At 46.6% G+C, this 24,151-nt stretch overlaps 1 protein-coding gene and 3 non-coding genes across 4 annotated transcripts; all 4 read right to left on the bottom strand.

Moving 5' to 3' along the window:
• Positions 1–9,008: 9,008 nt before the first annotated feature.
• On the bottom strand, positions 9,009–20,318 carry NCL (nucleolin). The gene is made up of 14 exons (XM_054477055.2): positions 18,620–20,318; positions 17,471–17,587; positions 15,782–16,259; positions 14,914–15,117; positions 14,720–14,806; positions 14,392–14,533; positions 13,273–13,397; positions 12,541–12,664; positions 11,916–12,073; positions 11,273–11,396; positions 10,863–10,996; positions 10,260–10,386; positions 9,653–9,876; positions 9,009–9,521 (listed from the first exon to the last, which is right to left on the bottom strand). The coding sequence occupies exons 1-14, from the start codon at positions 18,635–18,637 to the stop codon at positions 9,445–9,447; spliced, it is 2,139 nt and encodes a 712-aa protein (XP_054333030.1). The 5' UTR covers positions 18,638–20,318; the 3' UTR covers positions 9,009–9,444.
• LOC129032243 (small nucleolar RNA SNORA75) lies at positions 10,051–10,186 on the bottom strand. Its single transcript, XR_008501259.1, has one exon. It is a non-coding gene; the product is annotated as a small nucleolar RNA SNORA75 (small nucleolar RNA).
• Positions 10,696–10,775, bottom strand: LOC129032250 (small nucleolar RNA SNORD20). Its single transcript, XR_008501266.1, has one exon. It is a non-coding gene; the product is annotated as a small nucleolar RNA SNORD20 (small nucleolar RNA).
• Positions 14,613–14,682, bottom strand: LOC129032249 (small nucleolar RNA SNORD82). The gene has a single exon (XR_008501265.1). It is a non-coding gene; the product is annotated as a small nucleolar RNA SNORD82 (small nucleolar RNA).
• Positions 20,319–24,151: the final 3,833 nt, after the last annotated feature.

The raw sequence follows: 24,151 nt of genomic DNA on the forward strand, positions 1-24,151 counted from the left end.
CAGCCTGCTAATATTTTATTTTATTTTATTTTTTGAGATGGAGTCTCGCTGTGAGGCCCAGGCTAGAGTGCAGTGGTACGATCTTGGCTCACTGCAACCTCTGCCTCCCGGGTTCAAACGATTCTCCTGCCTCAGCCTCCTGAGTAGCTGGGATTACAGGTATGTACCACCGTACCTGGCTCATTTTAGTATATTTAGTAGAGATGTATATTTAGTAGAGATGTGGTTTCACCATATTGGTCAGGCTGGTCTTGAACTCCTAGCTTCATGATCTGCCCACCTCGGCCTCCCAAACTACTGGGATTACAGGCATGAGCCACCGCACCTGGCCCCAGCTTGCTAATATATTTTTTAAATTTTTATGATTTAAAAATTTTTATGATTTAAATTTTAAAATTCCATGAGGAATATTGGTCTTTTTTTGTAATGTCCTTGTCATATTTTGGTATCAACATACATAAAACAAATTGGAAAAAGTTTTCTTTTCTTCTACTTTCTGAAATATAGTTTGTGTAAGATTGGTATTATTTCTTCTTTAAACATTTTATAGAATTTACTCATAAAGCCATCTGGGCCTGGAGTTTTCTCTGTGGAAAGTTTAAATGATTAATTCAATTTCATCGGTATGTGTAGGATTATTCATATTTTCCATTTCTTCTTGTGTATGTTTTGGAAAGTTATGTTTTCAAAGAATTTGCTCATTTTATCTAAGTTGTTAAATTTTGTGAAGTAAAGCTATTTACACTATTCCTTCATTATATTGAATATCTGGATGGGGTATGGTGGCTCACACCTGTAATCCCAGTACTTTGGGAGGATAACGAGGGAGGATTACTTGAGGCTAGAAGTTCAAGACCAGCCTGGGCAACGTAACAAGACTCCATTTCTACAAAAATTTTTTTAAAAAATTTTTTTTAATTAGCCAGGCATGGTGGCATGCACCTGTGGTTTCAGCCACTTGAGAGGCTGAGGCAGGAGGATCTCTTGAGCCCTGGAGTTCCAGGCTGCAGCCAGCTACAGTCATGCCACTGCACTCCAGCCTGGGCAATGGACAACAGAGCAAGACCCCGTCTCTTAAAAAAAAAAATAATAATAATCTGTACAATCTGTAATGTGATGATACCCCTTCTTTCATTCCCAATAATGGCTATTTGTGTTTTGTCTTCTTTTTTTCTTGATCAGTCTTGCTAGAGAACTATCAATTTTATCTTATTTATCCTTTCAGTGAACCAATTTTTGTCTTGATTTTTCTACATCATTAATTGTTATTCTTATTTTTATTATTTCCCTCTCCTATGTATTTCTTCTTTCTTTTTTACATGCTTAAGCTGGAAACAGACGGTTAACTTTAAAACTCTATCTTCTTCTTTTCTAAAGTATTTTAAGTTATAAATTTCCATCTAAGAACTGTTTTAGCTGCATCCCAAAATGTGTTTTTATTGTCATTCATTTTGAAATAGTATCTAATTTCTCTTGTGATTTCTACTTTGATCCATTCAGAAGTGTTTTTCAGAAATGTACTTAATATACAAATGTTTAGGAGTATTTTAGGTATCTTATTGTTATTCATTTCTAATTTATTTCTGTTATGTCAGATTGTATATTTTCCAATCCTTTGAAATTTCTTGAGATTTGTTTTGGAGCCTAGAATATTTTGGTGAATGTTTTATGTGCACTTGAAAAGACGTGTTTTTCCGTAGCTAGGCCTAAATGACCAACAGTTTTCAATTCTTCTATATCATTATTGATGTTTGTCTCTTTACTTTATCTCTTACTAAATGAGGGGTGTTAAAATCTCCAACTGTGATTGAAAATTTGTCCATTTCTCTCTTTATCAATTTTTTGCTTCACAGGTTATAAAATTCTGTTACTGTTTGCATGCACATTTAAGATTGCTATGTCTTTCTAGTAAATTTACCTTTTTGTCATTATGAAATGTTGCTCTGGGCTGGGCGCAGTGGCTCACGCCTGTAATCCTAACACTTTGGGAAGCCAAGGCAGGCGGATCACGAAGTCAGGAGATTGAGACCATCCTGGCTAACATGGTGAAAACCCGTCTGTACTAAAAATACAAAAAATTAGCTGGGTGTGGTGGCGGGCGCCTGTAGTCCCAGCTACTCAGGAGGCTGAGACAGGAGAATCGCTTGAACCTGGGAGATGGAGGTTGCAGTGAGCCACTGCACTCCAGCCTGGGTGACAGAGCAAGATTCCGTCTCAAAAAGAAAGGTTGCTCTGGCCAGGTGTGGTGGCTCACAGCACTTTGGGAGGCTGAGGTGGGAGATCACTTGAGCCCAGGCGTTCGAGACCAGCCTGGGCAACATAGCAAGACCCTGTCTCTATTAAAGAAAAAATTAAAAGAAAAAAGGAATTTGAAGGCAATTTCTATGCAGATTTTATGGTTTCCTCCTCTGTGTCTCCCTCATTTTCATTATTTCCCAAAATTTCCAGACTCACACTCCAACCTGATTCCTCAGCACAGTAAGACATCCACTTTCTGCTCTATTCCCCTGGAGTCACGCAAGTGGGGTGATGCCCTCAGGGGAAAAGCTGGTTAAACATGGGTCTCATCCAGTGTGCTTCCCTTCTTTCCAGGATCGATACCATCTTCCCTGGGTTGCTCCAGTTTTCTATTTGGTATTATTGGAAGACAAATCAACTTTAGATGTTGATCTTTAAATATTTTGCCCAGGGCCTGGTGCAATGGCTTATGCCTGTAATCCCAGCACTTTGGGAGGCTGAGGCAGGCGAATCACCTGAGGTCAGGAGTTTGAGACAGACTCGCCAACATGATGAGACCCTGTCTCTACTAAAAGTACAGAAAATTAGCCGGGCGTGGTGGCACATGCCTGTAGTCCCAGCTACTCAGGAGGCTGAGGCAGGAGAATTGCTTGAACCTGGGCAGTAGAGGTTGCCGTGAGCTGAGATTGTGCCACTGCACTTCAGCCTGGGTGACAGAGAGAGACTCCGTCTTCAAAAATAAAAATTAAAAAATAAAAAACTAAAAATAAAATAAATAAATAGTTTACCCAGAGTTTTTTTTTTTTTTTTTTTTTTTTTTTTTTGAGACAGGCCTCCCTCTATTGCCCAGGCTGGAGCGTAGTGGTGCAATCACAGCTCACTGCAGCCTCAACCTCCCCAGTGGCTCAGGTGATCCTCCCACCTTAGTCTCCCTAGTAGCTGGGACTACAAGCGCGTGACACCATGCCTGGCTAATTTTTTTTTTTTTTTTTTTTTTTTTTTTGATATAAGGTCTTGCTCTGTTGCCCAGGCTGGAGTACAGTTGTGCAATCTAGGCTCACTGCAACCTCTGCCTCCCAGGTTCCAGCGATTCTCCTGCCTCAGCCTCCGGAGTAACTGGGCCTACAAGCATATGCCACCACGCCCGGTTAATTTTTGTATTTTTAGTAGAAGCGACATTTCACCATGTTGACCAGGTTCGTCTTGAACTCCTGACCTCAGGTAATCTGCCCGCCTTGGCCTCCCAAAGTGCTGGGATTACAGGTGTGAGCCACTGTGCCAGGCCCGCCTGGCTAATTTTTGTATTTTTTTGTAGAGACAGAGTTTCACCATGTTACCCAGGCTGGTATCAAACTCGGGGGCTCAAGCAATCAGCAGATCTTGGCCTCCCAAAGTGCTAGGATTACAGGTGTGAGCCACCTGTCTGGCCTAACCAGAGTTTATAATTGTCATCAACAGAAGGATTAGTCTGTTATAAGCCACTTCATCACTACCAGAACCAAACTACCTGTGTTTTCAATGTAAATAAATCCTACCTAATCCATTAATGAACATATCTATAATTCTATCACATAAGTTGTGCTCAAATATTTTAATAACTAATTTCAATATAATTGGTCTCCCTTGTGTTCCTTTTATATTTTAAAGTGATTTAGAAAACATTATTCTGAAAAGAGTTCAAAGGCTTCACCAGACTCCCAAAAGAATCCTTGGTACGAAAACATTAAGAGTTTAAACTGGACGCAGTGGTATGTGCCTGTAGTCAGCTATTGGGGAGGCTAAAGTGGGATCACTTGAGCCCAGGAGTTCAAGGCCGTACTGTGCTATGATAACACCTTTGTACTCTAGCCTGGGTAACAAAGTGAGACCTCATCTCATTTTAAAAAATAATAAAGTAAAAATAACTTTAAAAATATGTTGGCCAGGTGCAGTAGCTCACACCTGTAATCCTAACACTTGGGGAGGCCAAAACGGGAGGACTGCTTGAGCCCAGGAGTTTGAGACCAGCCTGGGTAATGCAGTGAGACATTGTCTCTATAAAAACTTTTTTTTTTTTAATTAGCCAGGCGTGGTGGTACACATGTGTAATCCCCACCACTAAGCTACTCGAGAGACTGAGGTAGGAGGATTGCTTGAGCTCAGGAGGCCAAGGCTGCGGTGAGCCGTGATTGTGCCACTGCACTCCAGCCTTTTTTTTTATTTTTTATTTTTTAATTTTTTTTTGAGATGGAGTCTTGCTCTGTTGCTCAGGCTGGAGTGCAGTGGCATGATCTCGGCTCACTGCAACCTCCGCCTCCCGGGTTCATGCCATTCTCCTGCCTCAGCCTCCCGAGCAGCTGGGACTACAGGCGCCAGCCACCACGCCCAGCTAATTTTTTGTATTTTTAGTAGAGACGGGGTTTCACTGTGTTAGCCAGGATGGTCTCGATCTCCCGATCTCATGATCCACCCGCCTCGGCCTCCCAAAGTCCTGGGATTACAGGCGTGAGCCACCGCTCCTGGCCTAAAAGTATCTTTAAAAATAAAACTCCTGGCCTAATGATCCCTTCCTGTTGCTACCTGACCCTACCGTAAGTTGAAGGGAAGGTGTTTCACCTGGGAAACTTGCTGAGCACCTACTATGTGTTAGCCTCTCTTCTAGGCTCGGAACAGCACAGTGAACCAAACCAAGTCCCCCGTCAGAGGGAGCATGCATTTCTTTTCATGTTTCCATGTACAGGGATCAGAAATAGGGTAACCCTCCTGGCCTCTTACTCCCCCCATTACTGGGTTAGTGACCTGATCAGTGAAGACAGCCATTGGCTCCCATCTATGAATTGGATGGAACTGGGCTTTTGAATGGCTGCAATCCTTGAGGATTTGTTCTTTTCCTTCCTGTCCACTTCAACTTTTAGTGTGTCTAAGTTCTTTTTTTCTTTTTTTTTTTTTGGTAGAGACAAGTGTCCCACTATGTTGGTCAGACTGGTCTCTAACTCCTGAGCTCATGCTGTCCTCCCACCTCAGCCTCCCACAGTGCTAGGTCACTGCCTAAATTCCTTTTTTTTTTTTTTTTTTTTTTGAGACAGAGTCTCACTCTGTCGCCCAGGCTAGAGTGCAGTGGTGCTATCTCAGCTCACTGCAAGCTCCGCCTCCCGGGTTCACGCCATTCTCCTGCCTCAGCCTCCCAAGCAGCTGGGACTACAGGCGCCCGCCACCATGCCCGGCTAATTTTTTGTATTTTTAGTAGAGACGGGGTTTCACCGTGTTAGCCAGGATGGTCTCCATCTCCTGACCTCGTGATCCGCCCGCCTCGGACTCCCAAAGTGCTGGGATTACAGGCGTGAGCCACCGCGCCCCGCACCTTTTTTTTTTTTTTTTTTTTTTTTTTGAGACAGAGTCTTGCTCTGTTGCCCAGGCTGCAGTGCAGTGGCGCAATCTCAGCTCACTTCAACCTCCACCTCCTAAGTTCAAGTGATTCTCATGCCTCAGCCTCTGTAGTAGCTGGGATTATTGGCGCCTGCCACCACACCCGGCTAAGTTTTTGTATTTTTAGTAGAGACAGGGTTTTGCCATGTTGGTCAGGCTGGTCTCGAACTCCTGACTTCAGGTCATCCACCCGCCTTGGCCTCCCAAAGTGCTGGGATTACAGGCATGAGCCACCGTGCCTGGCCCTACTGCCTAAATTCTTAGCGGTGGAGGAGGAGTTTCGGCAGGAAGGAGGGATAGTCTGTCAGATGCTGCAGGGAAGTAGGTGAACCTAGGGAAGACTGACCCCTGGCTTTGGCACCTGGAGGAAGGGGGACAGAAGCCACACTTCGAGAAGGCTACAGTATGCTCATCCTGAAAGTTTGGCAATGAAGGGAAGAGACAACTGTGTGAGGTGGCAGGGTCAGGGGACAGTCTTTTAAAAAGGGTGAGAAAAGCTTTGGTATTATTTTTAAGCCTGAGGGGAGACACTGAGACACACAAAGATAACGGGGTAACTCTCAGAGAAAGGGCACAGGACATGCTTCCAAATAATCTTAGCTGTAGGATCCAATCGGAAACCCCTTTTGCAGGGGTTGTGCAGCATCACTCAAGGTGGGAGACTCCCTGGGCCTATCCACTGGTCTCGAATCTGAGGGTGAGTTTGGAGTTAGAAGGCCTGCAATCAGCTCATCACCAGGCCTCCCTCCAGCAGGAGTTTCCAGATCCTTGTGGACTTATGCTGCCACCTGCTGGAAGCATGACAAATGTGGCGACAACCATTTGCAGAAGAAAATTATCACTTTTCTAAAATGGCTCCAAACGCCACCAAATCAGAAACTAGAGGCAGGCACTAGGGAAGACTGTGAATTTGACTTCAGTCGCTAATCGTAAACCTCAGTGTCTCTTTCTGGCCCTGCAGGGTAATCCACCTTCCATCCTCATCTTTTTTTTTTTTGAGATAGTGTTGTCGCCCTTGTCGTCCAGGCTGGAGTGCGATGGCGCGATCTCGGCTCACTGCAGCCTCTGCCTCCCAGGTTCAAGCAATTCTCCTGCCTCAGCCTCTCAAGTAGCTGGGATTACAGGCACCCGCTTACCATGCCCAGCTAATTTTTATATTTTTAGTAGAGATGGGGTTTCACCATGTTGGCCAGGCTGGTCTCAAACTCCAAACCTCAGGTGATCCACCCACCTTGGCCTCCCAAAGTGCTGGGCTTACAGGCCTGAGCCACCGCACCCAGCCCTCATCTTCATTCAACAGGAAATCAGCACACATGACTAGAACAAGCACTGAGAAATCACAGGACTGGACCATCTCTGCTTTCCTTCTCTTAAGAAATGGAAAAGAAAACGAATCAGGAGATAGGAACCTTAGTGTCCTGCCCTTGTCTTGCCTCACAGCAGGTTAGTAGAGGGGCTGAGGAAAAAGCCCAGCTGCTGAGCACACGAACAGCAACTGCCCCATTATTAACAGCTACTTGATAGAAATGCAAGCCCCACCTTTGGAGCCATGAGCTCTTCCTGCAATTCAAGCCCTATCAAAATCGCACTCCCATAGGCTCTCCAAGTATGGAAAAAGCAGTGACTGTGCTGCACCAGAGCCACCAGCAATCCCAGCCCTTATTCATAGATGGCCACACGGCATATAGACTATCGCTTACTTTAACCCACAGGCCTCCCAAAGAAACCAGCTGCAGCACATTCTCACCTGGGTGAAGGCTGCAGGGAAGTGAGGAGAGCCCTGGAGGCATCATTTCATAGATTCCAGAAGACCTAGACACCAACCTCACAAGGTTTTTCAAACTGTCACTCAGGCTGGAGTGCAGTGTTGGGCTCAAGCAATCCTCCCACCTCAGCTTCCTGAGAACTGCAGGCTTATGCCACCACGGCCACCTAATTTTTCTTGTAGAGATGGGAGTCTCACTGTTGTCTAGGCTGGTCTCAAGCCATCTCCACACCCAGGCTTCCCAAGGTGTTGGGATTACAGGTATGACCCACAGTGCCTGGCCTCACAGGATCTTTCTTGAAAGCCACTGGAGATAAATTCACACTTATGTTCATACTATGTGCCTTGCTGCAACTTAAGAGCTAACAGACTTAATCCATGACACGCCTGATGGGCTTCAATTAACTGAGAGCCTTCACTTCCTTATCCAGAATACAGGCTGCAAGGCCTTCCTTTTTGTCCTTAGGCTTGCCTCATGGGAGACCCTCCCACTGCTTTTTCATCATAGTTACAACCCTGACTGGCCACCTTCCTCTCTGGAGCATGAGGGTCTTGGAACTGGATTGTCACCACCCCCATCCCCTGGATGTGGAACAGGGCTGACAAGCAGTAGGTGATAAGCCCAAGGATGTTAAGATTTCAACAGCCCAACTGAACCAGAGTAAACCCAAAGCAGCTACGTATTCTTCATGTTGCCTTCTAAGCTTATCCAAGTATCATAGTTTGAGTTCACTAGTCTGACTAGAACAGGTTTTTGGACTTGGCTACCTACGTTGATTTTGGGCACTGAGTTTCAACTGAACTCATCACAATGTTGATAGTCCCACCTCTCACGTGGCCTTGTCTTTTACTAAAAGGGGAGGTTGAGAGGCAAGTACTTAAGACCAGAAAGTAATGCAAAACAAATGGCTTTTTGGGGGTTTACTGGATGGGCAGTTTTCTTCCCAGCCCCATGGTTCCAAAGTATCCATTGGTCTATCCATCTAGCGTGAGTTCTATTCCAGAACTGCTTTTTGGGAGATGGGAGTCTCGCTTTGTTACCCAGCCTGGAGTATAGTAGTGTGTGCTCAGCTCACTGCATCCTCTGCTTCCCGGGTTCACGTGACTCTCCTGCTTCAGCCTCCTGAGTAGCTGGGACTACAAGAGTACACCACCATGCCCAGCTAATTTTTGTATTTTTAGTAGATGGGCTTTTACCATGTTGGCCAGGCTGGTCTTCAACTCCTGACCTCAGTTGATCTGCCTGCCTCGGCCTCCCCAAGTGTTGGGATTACAGGAGTGAGCCACTGCTCTTCCCTGAAGCTCTTCCTTGTCCTAGGAAACCTGACTAATGTGTTCCTGCACCTCTTTTCAGAGTCGTCTTCAGGACATAATCCTCAGACCTGCTAAAAGTGGGAGAAGCTGCAGCAGCCTTCAAGTCAGCACCAGGGCTGCAGGAGCAGGTTCCCTCACCAGCATTTCAACTAAGTTAGGGCTGGGATACTGGAAACGCACGCACTAAGCCATTTCCATTGGGATGCATGAAGCAAGTGGCAGAGCTGGCTTTGCCATGCTCTCCAGTGACATTCCAGGGGAAACACTCTTTAGGAAGTAACACATCTGGCACCAGAGTTGACTTTTAATTTGTCCTAAAGCCGCTGAAGCAAAAACCATGATAAAACATTCTGCTTTCTTTTCTTTTACAACCCCACGAACGCAAAACAAAGAAACAAAAACAAAAAAACAAAAAGAAACAACAAAACCCAAACTATTTGTAGGAAAAAATGGTTTTGTACATGGGATGAAACAATATAAATTCAAAACTTACAGATAAGGGTTAGCTCTATCACTCAACTCTTTAAAAAGTTTATATGAATATCCAGTCAAAACCAACAAGGTATTGCCCTTGAAATGTTAACTAGACGGATTTCCAAGGAGACCACAGGACTGTATACTGTCTTGGAATGTCCTCAGAAGGCTCTGTCATTGATCAGGTAACAGTAAAAACCCCAGAGTCCTTTCTTTCAAATGGAAAAGGGAAAGCAGAGGGACAGAAGCTATTCAAACTTCGTCTTCTTTCCTTGTGGCTTGTGGTCACCTCCTCCTCCTCTGCCTCCTCGGAAGCCACCTCGCCCTACAGGAGGAAGGCAAGACACTGTTAAAAGAATGGGTACAAAGCTCCTCCTCCCCAGTGATTAGGAACCGTGACAGGACACAGGGTCTGAAGAGCACATGCTGTGTGGTGTCATTATCTCTGTGCCTTACCTCCAAAGCCTCCCCGGCCTCTGCCACCAAATCCTCCTCGGCCTCCTCTACCACCACCTCGTCCTCCAAAGCCGCCTCTGCCTCCACCACGACCCCCAAAGCCACCTTCACCCTTAGGTTTGGCCCAGTCCAAGGTAACTTTATTTCCATCAATTTCACCATCTTCCATGGCCTCCTTGGCAGCTTTGGCATCCTCCTCACTGTTGAAGTCTACAAAACCAAACCTAGAACACCAAATGAAATTGCCCATTATAAAAAGCACCTACTGCACATGTCCCGAGTAACTGTACATGCTGGGGAGCCATCCCACAGCAAGTAGCCTTGTTTAGTTGGGAAAAGATACCAGTGACAGAGTAGCTCTCTATGGAAAACTAACTGGTGTGACAGCTTGAACCCCAGAATGTCTCACAAAACAGCTAAATATACCCCGTAAAGACAGAAGGTAAAATAATGCTAGTTCTGTGAATTTTCTCTTCTTCTCGTGCGAATCCATAAACTGCCACTGACAGACAGAAAGGAGCTCAATGAGAAGACACATTAGACTCAAGGTCTCCACAGAACAAAAACCCCTTCAAGTGGAAGCAACACTCATGCTTCCTTCCCTTACCCTTTGGAGGACCCAGTTTCCCGGTCAGTAACTATCCTTGCCCGAACGGAGCCGTCAAATGACTCCTTTAATGTCTCTTCAGTGGTATCCTCAGACAGGCCTTTGACAAACAGAGTTTTGGATGGCTCTGGGAAAGAAAAAAAATTGTGACTTTATGTGAAGTCACAGTTCATAATAACACCGAATTTGCACAATGCCTAGTATGACTACTAGCCAAGAATGCTTGTTTTAGTGAAAAAGAAGTTAAAAGCGACTAAGCCAACTAGTCCTTAATTAAAGTAAGGCTATTCTGGGTTTACATTTTTTAATTGCCATTGCATAGTTGATATACTGCCCCAGATCTTCTATGGAAAGTGGAAGAAGCAACCCAAGGAGGTGCTGCCCACTGGATGGGGCAGGAAATCATGGGCAAACTTGCTGCTCTGAGTTGACACAGCTGGATCAGAACTTGACTATCTAGAGGAATTTTCTTGAGATTTCATCAATTATTTCTCAGGTAATCAGTCATCATATCCAGTTATTGTTCACTCAGTAGCAACAGGAAACACAGAATTTGTGCAAAGTGCTACCCCCAACCACAGCACCCTAACCAGGTGAACTTACGGCTTCTGGCATTAGGTGATCCCCTGGGTCCTTGCAACTCCAGCCTGATTGCTCTGCCCTCAATTTCCCTTTTATTACAGGAATTTAAAGCTTCTTTAGCATCTTCAAATGAAGCAAACTCTATAAATGCATACCTGAGGATGAACAGTTAATGCTTAGAGTAAGTTACCAGGCACATGCTCCTTCACTGTCACACGATGCTGCCAAGCCCCTTCTCTCAACTTGGTGCCTAAACGATGATCTTTATTTTACACTCATTTACGCAGCTAAAATTATTTGGCTTTTCTGACAGGATCACATGACCTTACGTTCCTTTAGACCTCTAAGACATATATAGCCTATAACTGATGATATAAATTATCATTTACCCTATCATTTACCCTAAAGGGTAAGATGAAAAATTATCTTACCCTTTAGATTTGCCATTTTGGTTCTGGGGTACTTTGATAAAAGTTGCTTTCTCAAATACTTCCTGAAGAGTTTCTTCTGTTGCACTGTAGGAGAGGTTGCTTAAAACCAGAGTTTTTGATTCACCTGCAAATAGAGATACCACATTCCTAAGACTCTGAAACAGTGGTTCCCAGCTTCGGTCACAACAGTAATACCTTATTCCTAAGAATTTCAGTGCTTGAGTTAATATACAAATACTCATGATGTAAACTAAATCCATTTCTGTTACTCAACATATTAAGTACTTAGTACGTGTTGCAATGTCCTGCTGGTTGTTCTTACATAGGCTGACTACTGGTCTGTTTTCCTAGAATAATCTGAGTTCAAAACACACATGGTCAAAGTCATTTAAAGTATAAAACATGCCTACAAAGGAAGCTTGATTTGCTTACTGTATTTCAATACAAAATGATTTTAGAGCTCTCATTCAAGATTGGAAATTACTATTCCAAATAAGAGTATGACTTGGGGTGTAATGTCCTTGATCTTCACCTACATTTAAGTAACTTTGATTAAAAAGTATTTATAAACTTATGAAGTACGAAGACACAAAGGAGTTCCCTCCATCAATTCTGGAACCTTGTAACAAGCCTAATTTCTTACCACTCCAAGTACTATTCTTTCCACCTCTATAGTCTTGATTTTGACCTTTCTCTCCAGTATAGTACAGGGAAATAGATCGCCCATCGATCTCTGTTCCCTGCTTTTCTTCAAAGGTTTTCTCTGCATCAGCTTCTGTCTTAAATTCAATATAAGCAATCCTGCAATGGAGGGAGAAGAACTCATGGTTTTTAAAACCATATTAACACAAATGCTTTTACCTCAGCAACATAGAACTTGCTTCAGATCTGAGTACAATAAATGCCCTTAGTTTTATGCCACTTTTCAATCAAAACTTGAGCTTCCCTCTCTTACTTCCCACTACAGTTTTACAAATACTGGAATTTTTTCATAGTAACCTCACCTAACTGAAAGAACTGCTACTACTTACAAAGTATTTATTGTAAGCTAGGCACATTTCTTGCTTCTTTGTATGTATTAGCTTGTCTTTTAAAATCACCCTATGAGTACATTACCCCATGGTACAAATGGGTTACTGAGGCACAAATTTACAGGTTAAACTGTCCAAGATTACACGCCTAAGAAAATCAAACCAACATTTCTTTTATAAAGCAGGGAAGTGCCTTAATGTTAATAAAACCCTTACATTTCAATAGACAGAACATACCCTTTACTTTTCCCATCCTTGCTGACTAATCTGATCTCTGCAGCATCTTCAAACACTTCTTTCAATTCATCCTGAGTGACTTTGTAAGGGAGATTTTTAGCCAAAAGTGTTCTCGCATCTCGCTCTAGATTAAAAAAACAAAAATGAGCTCTGTGGCCTGAAAAACCAAAGGTGGGGGGCAACAACAAAAAGAAGGGAAAAACACACATAGCTCTATTCAACAAATAATTTGAGATCCTATAATGTACAAGGTTCGGTGCTAAATGTGGAGATACAGCAGTGTCAACACACAAGTGGTCCCTCCATGTTGTCACAGCTGATGTCAAACTATCTGTTAGGTACACTGGAGTTCAACCTAGAGTAGACGCGCATAACAAAAAAAGTGAACGTACCCATTTAAAACATTACAACTGTATATAGAGAGTAATTAGGGACCTAATCTAGTTTCAGTGAAGAAAGATCCCTTTACATTAATTTAGGTGCATCTAATAATTCTTGTTCTGTGTAAAAGTGCTCTTGCTTGCCTAACTCAGGAATTTACACTATAACACTGACAAGCAGTGCCAAGTACTCTTGTAAACACTGTAGCTCATTTAATTCCCATATTAAGAGGAAACCAAAGGAAAAAAATGATTTAAAAAAATAAGAAACCAAGGGAAATGGGTTACAAAGCATTTTCCCTAGCAGTCTAGCTCCTGAGTTCATTGCATAATCTCCTAAAGCCTTACATACCTTTCTTACTGTCTTTTCCTTTTGGTTTCTCTAGTTTAATTTCATTGCCAAAGACTTTCAAACCAGTGAGTTCCAACGCTTTCTCCAGGTCTTCAGCAGATTCAAAATCCACATAACCAAATTTCCTTCAAGGTGGAGAGGAGGGCAAAATTACAACAGGTGAAAACACAAATCAAAATCCACAATATGTATTCTAGACAAATGTGATGGTGCAAACAAAGATCACATTTAAAAAAGCATCCCTAGTATTAGCAAAACAAAGTCAAGGCTCTGCAAACTGTAGCTACAGAACAAGGTCTCAGTACGAAGATATGACATGCACATTCACATTTGAGGTCTTCATCATGGAGCCAAACTGCTTATAACAATTCACAGTAGCAGCTGACAAAAGAACACCTGTAAGCACTAATACAGGAGAATCCTGTCTGGATAAAAACATTTACTATGACTAGACAGGTCTAATAGTTTCAGGTACTTCCAAGAAAATAAACATCAATCATTATTTTAAATTGAGATGGTGTCTCAATCTGTTGCCCAGGCTGGAGTACGGTGGCGCGAACTTGGCTCACTGCAACCTCTGCCTCCCAGGTTCAAGCGATTCTCACACCTAACACCAAATTATTAAAACTTACTGGCAGGGAACAGTGGCTCACGCCTGTAATCCCAGCACTTCCAGAGGCCAAGGTGGGTGGATCACTTGAGGTCAGGAGTTCAAAACCAGCCTGACCAACATGGTGAAATGCACCTGTAATCCCAGCTACTCGGGAGGCTTAGGCAGGAGAATCGCTTGAACCCAGGAGGCAGAGGTTGCTGTGAACCAAGATTGTGCCACTGTACTCCAGCCTGAGCAAAAGCCAGCGTCCGTCTCAATAAATAACAAAAACAAACAACAGAAAAACTTACTAAAAATTATTCTGTGCTATACCAAGTTATGACTGATTATAGAAATTGCAACTTAGGGGATCTATAGTTTAATTCTAACTTAGTTCACTAATGCTAATCCTTGAAGATGTTTACAGTATTCATGTTTAAGAGTGGCAGGCTAAAGTAACTGTGCTAATAGGGGAAGGAAAAGCGTTAACAGACCCACATGTATGTAACATGCAGTGAAGCACTTACCTAGTCATACCAATTCTGACATCCACAACAGCAAGATCATTTTTAGCAAAAACATCACTGATACCAGTTTTTAATTCAGGAGCAGATTTGTTGAAGTTTAGGTTTCCAACAAAGAGATTGAAAGCCGTAGTCGGTTCTGTGCCTGTACAAAAAAAGCTGAACTCAGTCTACTTGTAAAGTGTGGTAAAAAGTTAGTTTCCAAAGCAAAATTTCTATACACAGCACATCAGCACACTGCAATGTAACATCAGGTTTCAGTATTAAGTCCCTTTGTCATTCATCATTTGTGCTGTTTATCTCCCCCATATCCCCTAATTCTGCAAGTTACCTTCCACTTTCTGTTTCTTGGCTTCAGGAGCTGCTTTCTGTTTGGCCATTTCCTTCTTTCGTTTTCCAGGTGCTTCTTTGACAGGCTCTGGACAAGATGTCAAACAATGTATCACACATCAGTAGCCACAAACACTTAAGTGCCTCCTTTAAACATAACTCATGTCAATGTATGTCAAAATCTAATTTAAGTACCTTCCTCCTCCTCCTCTTCTTCCTCCTCATCATCTTCATCCTCATCATCTTCATCGTCATCATCGTCGTCGTCGTCGTCATCCTCATCCTCATCATCCTCTTCTTCGTCTTCATCCTCAGCCACGTTCTTGGCTTTCACAGGAACAACTTTTGCAGCTTTCTTTCCTTTGGCTGGTGTAGTCTCCATAGCTTCTTCTTCAGAGTCTGAAAGAGAAGTCACCTAAAAATTGCAGCAATCTCCCAAAACCAACATCAGTTTTCAAATCTAATGTAAAGAAAATGCAATCCTGTCACCATGTTTAGTTAACAGTCATGGCAAGAATAGATCACTTGGGGCCGGGCGCAGTGGCTCACGCCTGTAATGCTAGCACTTTGGGAGGCTAAGGTGGGTGGATCACCTGAGGTCAAAAGTTCGAGACCAGCCTGGCCAACATGGTGAAACGTCATCTCTACTAAAAATACAAAAATTAGTAGGGTGTGGTGGTGGGCACCTGTAATCCCAGCTACTAGGGAGGCTGAGGCAGAACTGCTTGAACCCAGGAGATGGAGGCTGCAGTGAGCCGAGATAGCGGGCCATTGCACTCCAGCCTGGGAAACAGCAAAAGCTCCATCTCAAAAAAAAAAAAAAATCACTTAGAAACAAAATCCTACATTATAAAAAACACTAACAGAATGTGCTATTGAAATTTTCTCAGGAGGCACAAAAATCATTCATGGGTAATTAAGTCTAGCACACCACAACAACCGAGAGAATTCCCACAAGGATTCTAATCTCATCTCTAGGTTGTCTTGGAAGGAATATGTTGATCCCAGAATCTCAAGATACCTTGTAATCAGAAGCCCAGTAACTACCAAGACAACTCCTTACCATCTTCCTCATCATCATCCTCATCCTCATCATCTTCATCATCCTCATCGTCCTCATCCTCTGAGGCAGGGGCAGCAGCTGCTGCTTTCATCGCTGCTGGTTCAATTTCATCTTCATCCTCATCCTCGTCCTCGTCATCATCCTCGTCCTCCTCACTGTCATCCTCCTCCTCTTCATCACTGTCTTCCTTCTTGGCATTCTTGCCATTCTTTGCCCCCTTGGCTGGGATGGCAGCACCCTTCTTACCAGGAGTTGCTACCAATGCTTTGCCTGGTGTGGCTCCCTTCTTGCCAGGTGTGGTGACTGCTTTGGCTGGTGTAACTGTCTTCTTGGCAGGTGTTGCTGCTGCCTTTTTGCCTGGAGTGACAGCTGCTTTCTTGGCTGGTGTGGCAACTGCAACCTTTTTTGTTGGGGAAACTACCACCTTCTTCGCTGAGGTTGCAGCAGCCTTCTTGCCTTTCTTCTGAGGTATGACAACCTTGACAATAAATGAAAACCAAACCAGTAAGTCCAGCCCCACACCCAAAAAGATAACCATGGTCCCAATGAGTGTTAGATTCTGGCAATGCCTCTGGTTCAAGACCACGTGCACTAGACACATGTTAGCATGTTAAACTCCAGGCTTCTGTTATGTTGTCTTAAGTCAGAGCCCCTATTATAAGGTGAATACCCAGACATAAAGAACCCTTTTGAACACTTAAAATACCTCTGAACCAGACCCTCTGAATTCTTGCCCCTCATACTTTCCCAAACCCCAACTTTCTCACCTAAAAATGGTAATAGTATCATCCTTACATGTTTAAGGATCATGAATTGCTATGTGTAAATTATTCAGAACCTTACATATAGGAGGCTCCAAGCATTAACTTATTAAATCATTTGGGGCTCCTACAGTGGGTGGCAGTACCGAGCCCAGTGAAGCTCAATTCTTAAGACCTGTGACAAAAAATGAATAGGCTAAACATAAATATTCCTTACAAAACTATCACACATCAAAGAGTGAGCATGGTAGTTTGATAAAAGTCATCGTTTAGCTACATTAAAATCCCGTAGTTTTATCAGGCAATGTGTGGAAGAGTAAAACTTTCATTCAGTTCTCAACGAGAAACCTGAGCACAATTCAGTGCTCAACTGTCTTTATAGTGAGCAAATAAAAGGCCAGGAGTGCTAAAGAGGGTCAATGTTAACACAAAGAGAGGTGGCAGCCCTCAATCTACACCAGAGATAACTATAACACAGTGAGTAGTATTACAAAGTTTATATATAATGGAATGGAGACCAATTAATCTTTTTTTTTTTAAGAGACCAATTAATCCTAATTGGAGGCTAGGAAAGGAATCTGGTACGGTTATCCTCAGATCTGAATACAGTGCCCAGCTCTACATGTGGGGGTGAGGCTAACATGTTGAAACTGGAAAAATGTAATGATTTAACACAACAAATCACACTCCAAGCCCTGCAGAGGCACATGGAAAAGAGATCCCCAGATCTCGTCTCACACTCACATTCAAATACTTAGCCAAATGACATCTTGCCATGTCAATGAACAGCTTGTGAAACACTCAACCACTACAATAAGACATACCTGGATGAATAAAATCTTATTTTTGCCACAGATATCCAATTTCATGTCTTAACTCTCCATTTTGTAGTTTTAACATAATTCTGCATTAAGTTGGATAAAATTACCTCTTCTCCACTGCTATCATCTTCTTCATCTTCCGACATTTCCTCATCTTCACTATCTTCTTCTACCTCCTTTGGAGGAGGAGCCATTTTCTTGGGGTCACCTTGATTTTTACCTGCCTAAAAGGGACACAAGTAGATCATTACACCTCCACCTCGACATTTCAGGCCATTCATATTTTGCCATTACTGTTCATAGTAAAATACCATCATTTCCTTCCTCAGATGCATTTCTCAGTGCCAAACAGCACAACTAACATCGAAACTACTCCTGATGGCAATGCAAGAGGGACTACTCTCAACCGCCCACACGTTTTTCCTCCCAGGCTTTACCAATAGAAAACCTGCCCTAAGGTAAAAAGTCAACCTGAAGAAATGATTTCTCCTCCCGTTTCGTTACCTTAGTTAAGCACAACCGTGTTTTAATACTACAAATCCCGGTACTTTATTCTACCACCCTCATCTGAATCCAAATTAACGGTGAAGATCATTAAGGCACTTAAAAAAATGACTACCTTGATTTTCTCATGAACCTTATGCCTTTCCCAGCGAGACAACCCCGCCCCTTAAAGAGGCGGCGCGGCCACGTGGGGGTACCTGGTAGGCCACCACGTGCCCGAAACACGGCGCAAAAAGCACGCGGCAGAGCCACCTTCCGGGGCCCACCACGTGTCGGCTTGCCAGGCCGGGGCGGAGACATCCGAGCGCAGCCGGGACTCCGACTAGGGCCGATACCGCCATTTCCCGGCCCAAGGCACCGGTCCCTCTGGAGATTCCAGGACCCACGCGGCGCGGCCCACGTGGCAGGCCGCGCTCCCGGGCACGTGCGTCAGGAGTCGAGTCCCAGCTCGTACGCGTCGCAAGAGTTTGGTCTCATCTCTCCACCCCGGGGCTCAGCGCCCCCTCCCCGCGCTCAGTGACTCTGTCTTTCCCGCCGCGTTCGCCGCCCCCAGCACCTGCAGAAGCTCTTCACTTCGCCACCCAGTAGCCAGAAGCCGCGAGACCTCCCCACTAATCGCGCGAGACTTCCCGCAGCATGGCGCCCTGGAACGCGCCCGGGACTGCGCGCAGGCCCTCCTCCCCGCGGCGCCGCGCTCGCCCCTCGGAAAGCAGGCCTAGACGACGTCTGCGCTCGCGCTCAAGGCCGTTTACCTTCGCGAGCTTCACCATGATGGCGGCTTATGGCGGCGGAGTGTGAAGCGGACAAGTGGCGCAGATGAGTCCAGAAGAAGCCAAGCGACGGCGATGGCGGCCGCGGGTGCTGAAGATCCCGGAGCACGTACACCCGAAGGCCAGCGAGAGCTCGAGACTGAGGCGAAAGACTGAGCCTGCCCAGTAATCGCCTGTGGAAAGGCGACGACGGCGCCCTCGTGACTCCGCGCCGACCAACCAAAGCTCGCGGCCGTCCCCATGAGCCAATCGCGAGCCTCTAACCGTGAACGGCGCGGGGCGGGGAGTAGGCGGGCCGAGGCGGCCACGGGAGGGGGAGGGGCTGGCAACAGCGCCGTGGGGGCGGGGCTCGCTTTGTGCAAGGCCCGCGCTGATTGGGCCGTGGGCGCGCGGGTCCCGGCCTGCGTCGTGGGACTGGCGTTTTTGGCGCCGGCTGTGAGGGGAGCGCGGGGGTGGTGGAATCGGGCGGTCTCCGGTTCGCCAATGTGGCTGGGTCCCTAGGCTGGGGCAGGCTTGGAGTTTCTCAGAGACCCCGCGCGCGGTCCCGGCACGCACTCACGCCGCGGCTCCCGGCGGCCCTGGAGCGAGGAGTCCGCCAGCGCCGGAAGTTCAGGGACCGCGGAGTTCCCGTTGGCCCTTTTGGAGGCACAGCTTAGCCCTGCTTGCCCGCGAGCATGGGGCCGGAGACACCCCCGGCTGCAGGCAGCCTCTTGAGAGCTGTTAATAAAGGCAGTCGCGGGTCTGTGCGAGGTTTTCTGTGAGAAATGCACGAACCTCCCCTACCCCACAGAACCTCAAGCGGGAGATATTTCTCGTCACGGGGAACGGCCTCGGAGAAGTAACTTTCTGGCCTCACAGGGCAGGGAGAGGGACCTGGGCGGGCCGACCGCAGAGCCGGGCCTTTGACCGCCCACAGGTTCCCTGGTTATTATTTGGGTCGAATGCGCCAATTAAGGTGGTGGCTGTGAAGTCAGCGTCACCAGATGGCCCGGGAGCAGGTCGAGAGCCACCGGCAGGGTTCCCCGGCGGCAGGGCGAAGGAGGCCGCCAGTGACTTCCACGGTTAGCTTTGTGGGTGGATCTCACTCGATGCCGGGCTTCAAACCAGAGCATTTCCCTCCGTCCAGGGCCTGCCGGGGATCCATCCCATCCATGGGTCCAGGTATGGATCCATCCATACCTCATTGTTCCTACAGAACCAGGATACCTGCAACTACGGCTGTACTTGTTAAAAATCACCTCAGGCCGGGTGCGGTGGCTCAGATCCGCAATCCCAGCACTTTGGGAGGCCGCGGCGCATGAACCGGGGAGGCGGAGGTTGCAGTGAGCCGAGATCGTGCCACTGCCCTCCAGCATGGGCGACAGAGCGAGACTCCGTCTCAGAAAGAAAGAAAGGCATTTATTAAGGCTGGGTGCGATGGCTCATGCCTGTAATCCCAGTACTTTGGGAGGCTGATGCAGGAGGATCGCTTGGGTCCAGGAACTTGAGACCGGCCTGGGTAATATAATGCGACCCTGTCTCCACACAAAAAAACATAATTAGCGGGCGTGGTGGCGCTCGCCTGGAGTCCCAGCGACTCGGGAGGCTGAGGTGAGAGGATCGCTTGAGCCCAGGAGGTGGAGGTTGCAGTGAGCCGAGATCGCGTAATTGAACTCCAGCCTGAGGAACAAGAGCGAAACCCCATCTCAAAAAAAAAGAAAAGAAAAGAAAATTATTTGTTAAATGAATGAAGTATTTAGGTAGAAGCAGCAGCAGGGAGAGCCGGCATGGCTCAAGTGGCGTTGCTTTGGAGTTAGTCTGGGGCAGCAAAATAGCAATATCTAACACTTCATAATGCTGATTCAGTGCCAGGCGCTCTTCCAGCTCTTTACATATTCATTAACTTACTCTTCAAAATAACCTTTCCAAGAAGTTACCACTGTTTTACAGAAACTGGGACATAGAGGTAAATTAACTTGTCCAGGGTCACATAGCTACCAGTGGAGGCGTAGGATATAAGTGAAGACACTGCTGTGTCATCCCAGTTTCTTTTTTTTGAGACAGAATCTCATTCTGTCACCGAGGCTGGAGTGCAGTGGCAGGATCATGGCTCACTGCAGCCTTGACATCCCCAGCTATATCATTCCTCCCTCCTCAGCCTCCCAAAGGTGAGCCACCACGTCTGGCCTGTTTGTTTCTAAATGCTTTTTTGTTTTGTTTTGAAAACATGAGTATTTATTGAATTGTAAAGTATACACATAGTGCAAAATTCAAAAGATTCAAACAGATGCACAATAAAAGGTCTCCCTCCCCTTCCTGTCCCCTAGGCCTCCCAGTCTCAAGGCAGTGGCAGTCTCTTGTATATCCTTCCAGATTCAGCCGTACATGCAAATAGACAAGTATATTTGTTATATTTAATACAAACGCTATCATATACACTGTTCTGAGCTCTTATTTTGTTTTAACTATATGTATCTTGTAACTCATTCTACATCAGCACATGTAGAGCTGCCTCATTCTTTTTAATAGCTACATGACATTCCTTGTGTAGAAGAATCACAATTTATCTAGTCACCATTGCTGGATATTTAGGGTTTTTTGCTATGTTTGGCCATTACAAACTGCTATAGCAAATATTCTCACTTGCTTTATTTTACACAAATCATATCTGTAGAACAGCTGGGTCAAGGGTATGGCCTTTTATATTTTCATAGATGTTCTCCCAAGTGCTGTCTTTGGTTGGGGTTTTCCATGGCAGTTCCAGCCAAGAGCGACCCCACCTGCTCCAGCCGGTTCAGGTTATCTGCTGCCCCTGAGCTCCAAGCTGGGAGACAGTGCTTCACGTTTTAGCAGAGGAAGAACTAGATGGTGGGGAGAGGTGTGAGCATGGCTCTAATTCTTGTGGGGAGTGTGACTAGTCTCATACACCAGCCCAGAAGCTCCAGGGGTACCACTGCCTTGAGTGGCCACTGGCTGCTTCTTCAGGCCTGCATGGACCCGGCCCAACTCTGTCTGCTGCTGTGGCCTGGCTGCCTCCCATGATACCTGTGTAGTGAGGAACCCACTTGGGACACCCATGGGCACTTCTGACCCCTGAGACCCAGTCGGCCATAGTGGGCCTCATACTTGTGCTAGGATCTGACAGCCCACTGGAGGGGGTCTGCAGGCTTCCAAGGATTAACTCCACTTCCCAGGACTGGGCTTCTAGGAAATAAGTGTCTCAGTTAGGCTCCAACCAGCCAAGAAAAATCACATTGGGTATTTAAAAAAGAGGGAGCTTAGCGCAGGGACATGGTGACATGAGGGATAGAATTGCTGAGAAGCTGAGGGGACTGAGCAGGAAGCAGCTGCCCCCTTTCCAGGGTCTTCCACTGAAGGCTATGATGAGGGCCCGGGCTGATGCCAGGGAAGCTTCAGAAGGTCAGGAGGTTGGGGACATCCTGTGTCTCCCCTGCTCCTCCCCCTGAGTTGCAGGTAGGGCTGGCCAGACCCAGCCAGCACCCAGCCCACAAAGCCTGCAGGGTGAGTCCCCGCCATGGAGGCTGAGCAGGGCAGGGCTGGGCACCCCAACTGGCCGGGAGGGAGTTCACAGCCTCAGCTTCCAGAGCTCCAGGCTGCCTGAGTGCGAAGGCCTGGGGTGTCTGCTATAAAGTTCCTTCCCCAGTCCAGCCTCCTTCTGTCTTTTGGGTTCGCTGAGGCCTTTGGATACTGCCCAGATCTTCCCCAGCACTTTCCCCCAGATGTCAAAGGGGGACCCTAAGCTCTTCCTCCCTTGCCAGGCCTTGCTTAGTGTGTTAGCAAGTCTTCCCCTGTAGGAGGCATCTGTGTCTCAGGGTCCCAGGAGCCGGAGCCAGAGAACCCAGCCTTTGTCTTCCTGAGGCAGCCCAAGAAGCTTCACCTGTTCACCCAGAGGTAGAGTCAGCCCGTCGCCAACAACCGCAGGCCCCTGAGCCTGCTGGAGGAGGGTGTTGTGGGCCCCAGATCAGCGTCATCCCCAGCTTCCCTGCTGCACCTCCCAGGCCTCTCCATCCAGGAGCTTGGGCCCTGCTGGAGAGAAATCTGTGATGATGCAGATTTGGGGCCTCCAAATGCCCTGCCCTCCCAGCAGCTGCCCTGGTAGCAGCCCCAGCTGCTAGCCCAGATCATCTTCCAGGAGCTCCTGAACGCTCTCATTTCCCTCTCCCCAGCCTCTATGCCAAGCCTCTTCCCTCAGGCCCCTCACCTCTCCTTCTCTGTGCTCGCTATCAACAGAGTTACTCTATCTTCTCCTTCATAGGGAAGGACAAACCTCCCAGAGGGATTCCCACCCTCTGATTTCCATACATTCGCAGACATCCTGAGCTCTCCCCGCCACTCCAAGGCCCCAAGGAAACCAGAGTCTTTCTCTATAGCACCCCTTCCCCTGTGCCAGCGAGCCCCTCCTCACCCCCTCCTGGGGGCCCCACTGCAGTGATCTCCTCAGCTGCCACTCGCCATTTTTTTGTGTTTTTTGGTGTGTGGGTGTGTGGGGTTGTGTGTGTGTGTGTGTGTGTGTTTGGACTCACTCTGTTGGCCAGGCTGGAGTCCAGTGGTGTTAACACAGCTCACTGCAGCCTCAACATCCCAGGCTCAGGTGATCCTCCCACCTCAGCCCCTTAAGTAGCTAAGACTACAGGCGTTTGCTACCACGCCCAGCTACTTTTTGTATTTTTTATTTGTTTGTTTTTGAAACAGAGTCTTGCTCTGTCGCCCAGGCTGGAGTGCAGTGGCGTGATCTCACCTCATTGCAACCTCCGCCTCCTGTGTTCAAGTGATTCTCCTGTCTCAGCCTCCCGAGTAGCTGGGACTACAGGCGCCCACCACCACACCTGGCTAATTTTTTGTATTTTTAGTAGAGACAGGGTTTCACCGTGTTAGCCAGGATGGTCTCCATCTCCTGATCTCCTGATCCGCCTGCCTCAGCCTCCCAAAGTGCTGGGATTACAGGCGTGAGCCACCACGCCTGGCCTGCCACCTGCCATTTCAATACCTCCTTCCCTTCCATTGCCTTTTTCAGGAACAAGCTCTTGGGAAGAGTTGACAACAGTTGCTCCCAGGTCCCCCAGGCTCCCAGCCCCTGCAGGTGCCCTACAACCCTGCCCCTGTAGGTGCCCTACAACATGCTCTTTGTCGCTAGCCAGAAGGACCCCTTGCAGACCTTATCTCTCATCTCTTGACCCTTCTGCAGCTTCTGTCTCTTGACCACATCCTCCTTGGAGCTTCCCCTCTGCCTCCCTGACACTTCTCTCTCCTGGCCTCTTTCTTCTTTGCCTACCTTCTTCCTTTCTCAAAGAAGAGTGTTTGCACCTTTCTCTCCCCTCGACTTTCTCTCACTGGTAACACCCTTATCCGGTGGCCTCAGCTACCATCTGTGTGTACCCCACCTACTTGGGGCTGCTCCTCCGCAGCAGCTCCACCTTCCCGTGGGCAGTGCCATCTGAAGGTTCCCAAATCAGGGTTTCTTCAGGAGCAACTTTCTTCCTCATTAACCCAGTGGCTTAGCAGACATCTCCCTTT

The sequence above is a fragment of the Pongo pygmaeus genome, chromosome 11 (assembly GCF_028885625.2).
Source record: "Pongo pygmaeus isolate AG05252 chromosome 11, NHGRI_mPonPyg2-v2.0_pri, whole genome shotgun sequence".
Taxonomy (NCBI): Eukaryota; Metazoa; Chordata; class Mammalia; order Primates; family Hominidae; genus Pongo; species Pongo pygmaeus.